This window comes from Phalaenopsis equestris, unplaced genomic scaffold, assembly GCF_001263595.1.
Source record: "Phalaenopsis equestris unplaced genomic scaffold, ASM126359v1 Scaffold000054, whole genome shotgun sequence".
Taxonomy (NCBI): Eukaryota; Viridiplantae; Streptophyta; class Magnoliopsida; order Asparagales; family Orchidaceae; genus Phalaenopsis; species Phalaenopsis equestris.
The window spans coordinates 274,455-283,870 of NW_018164496.1; the positions used below are offsets into that span (position 1 = coordinate 274,455).

General features: G+C 31.4%; 2 protein-coding genes across 2 annotated transcripts in view; one reads left to right on the plus strand and one right to left on the minus strand.

Moving 5' to 3' along the window:
* Positions 1-3,723, plus strand: part of LOC110019229 (formin-like protein 6) — a 48,802-nt gene extending 45,079 nt beyond the window's left edge. Inside the window, exon 17 of the mRNA XM_020716814.1 lies at positions 3,301-3,723. Within this exon, the coding sequence (XP_020572473.1) occupies positions 3,301-3,485 (185 nt within the window). The 3' untranslated portion in view covers positions 3,486-3,723. The remainder of the gene's footprint in view (positions 1-3,300) is intronic.
* A 1,208-nt stretch (positions 3,724-4,931) lies between these two features.
* Positions 4,932-9,416, minus strand: part of LOC110019280 (putative clathrin assembly protein At5g57200) — a 9,128-nt gene continuing 4,643 nt past the window's right edge. The window contains exons 12-15 of the mRNA XM_020716896.1: positions 8,495-8,674; positions 8,060-8,135; positions 7,511-7,626; positions 4,932-5,557 (exon numbers count right to left, since the gene is read on the minus strand). Of these exons, the coding sequence (XP_020572555.1) occupies positions 5,180-5,557; positions 7,511-7,626; positions 8,060-8,135; positions 8,495-8,674 (750 nt within the window). The 3' untranslated portion in view covers positions 4,932-5,179. The remainder of the gene's footprint in view (positions 5,558-7,510; positions 7,627-8,059; positions 8,136-8,494; positions 8,675-9,416) is intronic.

A 9,416-nucleotide genomic window follows, 5' to 3' on the forward strand; every position in this document is an offset into this window, starting at 1 on the left:
ATCTCATCTCATTTTACCAAAATCTCATTGTAGTGGGAAAGATGTTTTTTCACATAAGAAATCTTCATCACATAAACATAGTTTAATAGTTTAGTAGTTACTGTTTAAACTTTTCACTTTAGTTTTGCTAGTAGCTAAATAATTTAGTTCTGATAATACCTCAACATTCGAAATTAGTGATAGTAATTTCGTTTTATTTTCTGTGAATTTTCTAGTTAATTCATTTTCTGCGAATTTTCTAGTTAATTCATTATTTCAAATTTAAACATTCCCGTGGGATCGATATTTGAGGCTTAAATAGAAAGTCATTTATTACTTGATAACGATACGTATACTTGCGTAGAATCCCAACGTAAATTGCTTAAATTTCTTATTCATAAACTATTGCATCAAGCTTTTGGCACCGTTGCATAGCGGAGTTAACTTTATATATTTTGCACGACTATATTCTCGGGATCAAAGCCCCTGAATCCATTATCCAGTCATCAACAAAACTGTGAACTGTCAGCAATAATATATCATGTATTTCTTCAGTTACCACATTTGCACTATCATTCTTCTTCTGCTTAGGATTCCTGCAGTTTATTTTTATGTTGTCGGTCTTGCCATAATTCCGACAGGTTATCTGTTGACCAGACTTTGATTTTGATCTTCCTCTGTTTGAATTATTGTCTTGTGATTTCCCTCAAAATCATCCATCAGTGTCTAACTCAAACTCGAGGTCTTGTCAGAATATTTCCTGTGCACCTCAGCCAAAATCAAATCATGAATATCATCATATTTCAGTTTGGATTTACCTGCAGAACTGTTAACTGTCATCTTCATGACTTCCCAGCTATTTGACAATGATGTCAATAATATCAGCGCACGTGCCTCATCATCAAAATTAATTTCAACAGAAGACAATTGATTTGTGATAGTAATGAAATCATTTAGGTGTAGAACAACAGACACATTCCGCATCTTCAAGTTGAATAACTTTTTCATCAGGTGCACATTGTTATTCGTCAATCCAACGGATTTTATTACGCTTCGTCCATCTTTTTCGGCTTCTTTCTCAGTAACGGAAGATGAAGTTTATTCTCATAGAGGTAGTCCTCTATTTGCATTCTTCAGTAATTTGTGTCATTAAACTTATCGGTCATTGATGTCGTGACTTCATCTCCGTCCATCGTTCTTTCTTAGATCTGAACCAAAACTCTGATACTAATTATTATGAAAAACGACAGCAATGAAATGAAAAAACCGGATCAAAAAATTGCAAAACATAAAATAACACAGATTTATATTGTTCGGCTAATTTGCCTACGTCCACGGAGCTGCAGAGGATTTTAGTACTTCGAGAAAATACACTGTCGAGCGCCTCTACATTTACAAGAAATACTTCCTTTCTTTTTCTCTCTTCATTTCTCTCTTAGCTCTCAATAGGATTTGGCTTAGCTAAGCATTTAAGACAAACTAAAAGAGGCTATTTAAAGAAAACAGGAGAGAGGTAGACGCGACGTGGTAGATGAGGTAAGTAAGTCACAGGCTCCATATATTTAATAGGAAAAGCATTGGGCAACAATTTTAGCCGCTTAGGAGGGCTGGCCGACTAGCTAGCCCCTGCCTAGAGCCGGTTTAGCTGGCTTCCCTAACCAACTCCGAGGCTGTGGAGAAAGAGGAGCATTGAGGATAACCACCACCTCGGAGTGAGCTACAGTCGGAACATCGGTTGTATTTGAATACAACCCTGAAAAGGGAAAAGAGGATATCGGCTCCTTCACAGAAATCTAAAATTAAACTCACAAAACATAACCCTAATTCAACAAAACTTACATATAAATAAAGATGGAATGGGGGGACACTAAAAAAGAAAGGAGGCGAGGGGGGAAAGACACTGGGCGGCAATTTTCAGCCGCATAAGGAGGCATCGGTCTAGCCAGCCCCTGCCTACAATCGGTTCAGCCGGATTCCCTAACCGGCCCCGCGTCAGTTTGTGCTTCTTGCTGTCAATTATAAAACCGAATTGCCATACTTCGCCTTTACAAAATTTGTGTGTGCTGTAATTGTTTTTAGATTTTATTTTTGAAGAAATGATAAAAATTTTCTATAGATTATGTAGTTGTGGTCATTTTAATGTCAAATTCTTTTAGGCGTTCGCATTTGTTTCCCCAGTCACCAATTTTAAATCAATTTTCTTCCCATCAACTTTATCGTTTCTTTGGACAAAATTTTATGGATGAACATTTTTCATGAGAGTATTTTACATTTTAAAGGTTAAACTCGCTGCTTAATTTCTTTCAAGCTAATAAGATTGACATTAGAAGTTTAAAGTACTCTCATGTAAAAGGTTTTGTAATGAATTTTCATCCATAGAAAGGATTAAATCAGTGGGATGAGTTGGGATCATCAATAGAATCAAATTGGTTGGAATTTGATGAGTTGAGTGATTAATTTGAGCGGTTAGAAAACTTTGTGATTAAAATAAATATTAAAAAATTTTATGGATCATTTTTTTTTTAGTTACTCTTTATCGTTTTTTAAATGTTTTTTCTCATTTCAAAGGGACCCAAAGTGATGCAATGCCTTGCCGCTTATTTTCCAAGTCATCCACCGCACAAACTTTTAATTTTTATTTGCCTAAAATTTTCTAACTCTGGTTTTTAGCTTTTTTATCTTTTGATGATGAAGTTCAAATTTTCAGTATTTAGCAAATATACATTTGATTTAAATTTTAGTCGATTTGCAAACTTAGGGTCTGTTTGACATCACTTTTGTTTTTATTTTTTCTCTAGGAGCTTTTTAGAATTTACTTTTGCTTTTTTTTTTCAATTTTTAGTTTTATTTTGGTATTTTTAATTCAAATTAAAATATATTTGATTGAGATGGTTATTTTTAATTAAACTCGAAGCATCTTTGAGGTGTTTAAAGTGTTTTTAAAAAGAAGCTGATTTACTTTTATGAACATTAGATGAAAAAAATATAAAATTATACCAATCAAATAAGTTTTCAATAATTAAAGAAGAATTTAAAAAAAAACAAAAAAAAATGTCAAACATGCCCTTAAAATTTTTAGAACATTTTGTTTAATATAATATTTTTGTTTTTATATAAACAAAAGTTAACTTGTTTCTCAAAATATGCTAAATATCTAAAAGATGTTTCGGGTGTTTTTAAAAATATTAAAGTCAATTAAACATATTTAAATTTAAATTAGATTATACAAAAATAAAATAAAAAATAGAATTGATCCCAAACAATTTCTTAGTTAAAAGAGTTAAAATTCATTCCCTTACATTTTTAATATTTTCTCTGCAGTGACCAATACTCTCTTGAACTTCATAAGACTGTTCATGCGAGCCCATGAAGAGAACTGCAGACAGCAAGAGCTCGAGAAGAAAAAACAACAGAAGGAAGCAGAAACTGAAAAGCTGAAACTCAACACTGCAAAGAGGGAAGGCGATCCCACACATTCTCCATCAAAAAATGCCAGATTCAGATGACTTCATAGATATTTTACAGTTATTTTTACATGCATGGCACTCGAAACTTTGCTATTTACAAAACTAACAACCAGTTAATCTTTTTTCACCCACCGAACCACTGGTGCATTTACACATGCCACAATTAAATCATTTGGAAATTTGATAAAAATGAAAAATATGTGGGTGAGAGTTTGAAGAACAGATGAAAGATGATGCCAGTTTTGTAAATAGCAAAGTTTCAAATGCTATCTATGTATTTTTTTTATTTTTTTTATTTTTTTTGCCGCTAACAACATGCTTTCTCACTGTAGAAGAAGATAGCTTGATTGAGAAGCAAATATTAAAGGTTATTCATTTATGTGAATAGAATAGTTTAGGAATTACAGAACATCAAAATCTCTGTTGATAGGAATAAATCCAATCCAATCAGGATGGGAGCTTTTTTATGTAGAGATGGGTAGCTCTTCTCTTTCTATTCCCCTTTGCGAGCTGTATTATATGAGGATCACAAAAGGGGACACCTTGTATAAATATCCCACAAACGACCATATCTTTATTGTAAATAATATTTGAGCTACATATAGTTTCCATTTTATTTTATATTTGTGTATTCTTTTCAATGACAAAAGTATAAATGTGATCTATTAGTATTCGGATCAAAGCGCAATTCTCCAACACAATTATAGATTTTTTTTTCTTTTAAAAAAGTAAAACCATTGTTTCAGGATATCATATCATTATACAAATTGTGTCAAGATGACTTTGAAAATCTTTGAATACTTTAAAATTAGTGCTGCATGCAGAGTTTGCATTATGGTAATTTAAAAGCAAATTCAAGGGTTCAGCTCACAAGAGTTTGTATTACTTACATAAAATTAAAATTTGAATTCTATATGTTTTATTTGGTTGATTTTCTTGTATTTTTAAAGCATTGATTTAGTTGCATGTGTTTGTTTTCTCTTTTTTTTTTTATTTTTTATTATTGGCTTAGTTCGTGCATTGATATGATGATTGAAATTGTATTAATAAAAAAATGATTGAAAGATCTATGTGCATATTATTTATTTTATATATTAAATTTCTAGTTTTAATAAAAAATATTTACTATTTTTAATACATTAATTTAAGTTAAAAATGGTGTCATTTTACTTTTAAAATTAACTATAATTTGATTTATTTAATATTATATTGATTTTATCAAACAAAAATTGAATTCAATTTTTACAGTCTAAATTAATTGATTTAAAAAATTTTATAAATGATCAAATGTGAAATTTATTTACCACAAAGCTATAAAAAAATGAGTGATCTTTAACAAATAATGATTTAAATGCAGTGCTAATCTTATTCATTGCCTTGAGCACAAGCCACTCTCCCAAGTTTTCAAGAACATTGTGGTTGAAGCTTAGCCGATACAACTCAACTTGAGCTACCCAAAATGCATGACAAAATTTGGAAGGCCATTAAAACAAAAATATCAAACATATACATATTCATTACAAATATAAACCTTAGAGAACAAAAGGAAATACAATTTATTGTTGTATGCATGGTTCAAACTCTTATCTGCTGAATGAATCGTGAAAACAAAAAGGCTGAAGATAATACCCAAACTGTACAAGATGTATCAAGCCCTCAATTAATCCCAGTTTGGGGGAAAAAATACAATATAATTTTAAAGAATGAAGGAGTGAAAAAAAAAATTTTGTTATTCATATCAAACTCGAATTGCCTTGTGCTGCTGCTGCACCCAGTGAATAAGCAGTAGGAGCATATGGATCGGCGAAAGGATTGGTCGAACCTGCTTGCTGCTGGGGATTCTGTGTTTGATAGTACTGAGGCATTTGTTGATGTTGATAAAATAGCTGCTGTGTATAGTATTGATGTTGTTGTTGCTGCTGTTGTTGTTGTGCCATCATAGCCATTTGAACATTCGGCGGAACGGCGAAGTTATTTGATGATGAAAATGGATCTCTCAAGTCGAACGAATTAGTATTTAGGCTTCCCGTATAAGTGGCTCCAGCAATTTGTTGTCTCCTGGATGCATCCTCATAAAGGCTATCAAGCAAGAGTCTATTGAACCCTCCAGCCTACATAAACCAAGATATTTGATTAGGAAAGGAATTAGGCACTCGCAAATAGTGACTAGGGGGTTATTTGGTTGGCAGTAAATGGAGTGCATTGTATTCTTTTGGCATGGGTTTTTAAAGTCAAACAATTCATCGAAAGAAAAACAAACACAATATAAAAGTTCAATGTATTTAGAATTCATTCTATAGTTCATTTTCAATATATTTGAAATTAGTTGGATTTGGATGAATTCCAACTAATCCAGTGCTATGTGTGACTGACACTGATATACGTCGCTGCCGTTAGAAGCCAACCGCCAGCCACCTCTAGCCACTTTAACGGATTTATTTTACGTGGAATTCATTTTCCTTCAACAAACAAGAAAGTAATTATAAAGTATTGCATTTATTTTGCATTGAACCAAACAGCAATAAAATATTTTAAATACAATACATGACTGTAAACTTACATTCCTTTTACACCGCATTCCCTTTTCAGTAAAATAACCCCTAATTGTTTGTTGAGGAATATGCAAGGAAGGAGATCGATAAAACGAGAGAATTTGCTGGAATTAGCAATGGCTGGGGTTGGCTCTCGCCCCTTCTAGATTCGAGAATATTCCCGTTTGACTATGTAGAATATGAAGTTTTCACCCTTGAATTCTAGTGAGATTATAGAAAGGATTGTGATTTTGCGCTCTCACATTTGAGATCTTAGTTTTACCACTAACTGAAAATTTCTTCTTATACTATTGCTCAAAACTTTCATTATGTTTACCTCATTATTAAGCAAATAAGAATCCATATAACATTATTTAAGTGCTTCAATGATTTTAATCAACGGTGGATTAATCAAATCTAAAGGCTTTGCGTTTTTTGTTACACAAGAGAATAGTAAGAGAAACGGAAATGAAACTACAAAGAATACATTCGTATTAGTTATTGACAATTTCAAATGAAGTGATTTTGTTTCAAAAAGATTTTAAATCATTAAACAAAAAATGTCAATTTCTCTGAAAAAATGGTTAGTGGAGAAGTTAGTTCCATCCGACAGTTTTTTACATAGATGAATTGTCTCTTACAAATGTTAAATATTTACTCAATATCAAAAAAAATTACATGATGAGGTAGATAATAAACTTTTAGTGTGAAGTGATGCAAAATGGGTTACGTGCTTTTGCATAAGATAGATTTGCGTTAGTCGGCAGCTATCTGAATTGATGCATCAAATCTTAATTGGGTATGAAAACATAAATAAATCTCGGATTTTGAGTTGAGAAGAATTGAGAAAAGAGAGGAGAAGAAAAAAATTAAGAGAAAATCACCAGAAGTTCGTCTTTTGGAGGTCTAAGTATCATCTCGACAAACCAGCACTACCCTTTTTGAGAAACTTCTAAAGTGGGTAATTTTTGAAGTATTTGTTTAATCCCTTTTTTTTAATCTCTCATAAATTATTTCCATTATTTATCTAACAGACTTAGGGATTCTCTTTTAATTTATTATTAAACAAGGGTGTACACAACATTCAGACAGAGCAAATGAATGTTCTCCTATTGTATTCCACCATTGGGGCTTCTTTTTCGTGGATCAAATCATCTCTCCTTTCCCAAGAACATAGGTTTACCTAAATTAAACAATATATTGTTGGTGTTTTTCTCTCAGTTTCTTTGTGGTTCATCATGCTTACACGCATGTGGACACTTCCATAGAATAAAATTATGCATACTCTTTTAATAATAAAAAAAAAATAGAGCCCATCCTTTAAGATTATATAATTGAGAAAACAATATGGTATTTACATTGCAAATTACGAGAAAGCCTTCAATTCATTAGTCTTAGGGCAAGTGATGCATGCCAACTGAAATATGCTGCTTCATTATGCATACATATCTACTATTTAGCTTCTATGTTGTCGATACACATATCAGGGAGAAAAAAAAGTGCCTGTTGAAGCTAAAAGACAGAAGAACAAACCAGATTGCTTTCGACTACATGGTTGACACTATTACTTGGCGCTGTAACGAGTGCTAATTCCCATCCAGAACCACCACTGAGAAGGTCTGCTGACCTAGTTGACATTGAATTATCGCCTAGCAATTTTAAATAAAAGAGGTTTAAAATATAATTCACACTATTTGTAAAAATTACGGAAGAAATAATCCTAAGCTCCTCAAGTCGGCTTATATTAATGGATAATAATTCTGATTGAGAAAAGTGTTAAAATAATCCTTGATTCTAGTCGAAGTCTATAATAATGTGAATTTAGTCCCCAAATTCCTCTAAGATGAGCAGAGAACTATTTTTGTTTCAATTTAAAGAGTATGGGGACTAATTTAGCACTTTAACTAATTGACTCTGGGACTAAAATGGTCCCATATAAACAATCATGAGACTAGGTTCACACTTTACTCCATTCAGATTTTTATCCTAAGCAAACAAGGATAAAAAAATTTGTGAGGAATAAAACAATAAAAGACAGAGAATAAGAAACTTTGATAAAGTTTTATTTAAAGAGTAAACTACCAGGCTGAATGATAGCTAAAGCTAAAGCATTGCTTTGTTCAATTTCTGCAGCAACCGGGTTTATCACATCCAAACCCTGTTTGTTGAAAAATAAAAGCATTATTTCAGCATGAAATAAATAATTAATGAAACTTACATGCACGCAACTTATTCTTACATATTTATATATCTAACACCTAAATTTCAAAATTTACATATATATCACTTTGTTCATAATCACATCAAAATATATATACATACATAGATTCATTTCACCTTACAAAATAAGTATTAGTCATATTTTTTAATGTGAATTTAAAATTTTGAGTGTAAAGCACGTAAATGTTAAAGTTTAAGTGTTAGAAATGTAAATATATAAGAATTGTGAGGTATGTATATAAATCCCCCAAAATATTAATATTAAATAAAAAGAAGAGATCAAAACAAAGAATTTACTAGAAGATCTGTACTCTCAGGTTGTGTTTTGAACTCAATTAGAAGTGTTGGTGGCTCTTCAGCCTGCAGCGGTACTTCATTTTCTTCATTCTCCTCTGCTGCTGCCTCTTGATTTTCTGTGGGACCAGCTTGTTCTTCCTCTTCTACTTTGTAGGTTAAGAGGCTCTTCTCTTCATACTCCTACATTGGAAAAAGTTAAAATCAACTATATTGATTCATTTTCTTTTTGTAATCTCAGGTTTATATGATCAACATTAGTATTATCCCTTTTGAAGATGCTTTCCCTGCTCCTAATAAATTACTGGAGCACCATGAAAATAATTTGTAAAGCATTATCTTCAAGAAAACTTCCATATTTTATGTACATATTTGTCCTTCATACATACTGCTTAGAGATGACTCCTAAATACATTCAATTTGTTTTGAGATGAATATAATACAAATATTAATTGATCATATATATCTTATGTTTATCTTAAAGTAAATTAGATGAATTTAAGATTCATTCTGAATTATAAAATCATAACTCAATTTTTCTCATGTTTTTATCCTTGTTGTCTAATTTACATAGGTATTAAATTGTTGACAAGTTATGACGACAAAAGTGGCAACTCAAAAGCTATTGTTTCATAAGTTATAACCTGATGCTTGAATAGATAGCTACCTCAGTTTGGAATAGTTATTCATATCTTTTCTTTCAAGACAGTTGTCGCACTTCTTTTTGTTCTAGAACTTTTCTATGTTTTACTAAAATTTATACAGTGAGAAAAAAAAATTTACAACTAAATTTAAATTCAATTGTGTGATAGCAGTAAGATAATAGTTCTCTAACTTTCAAAAGTAAAAAAAGGTATCAGTTTTAGAAAATTCTATTATTCTTGTAATAGTTTCACGATTAATTTTAAAGAATTGTGGATATTCC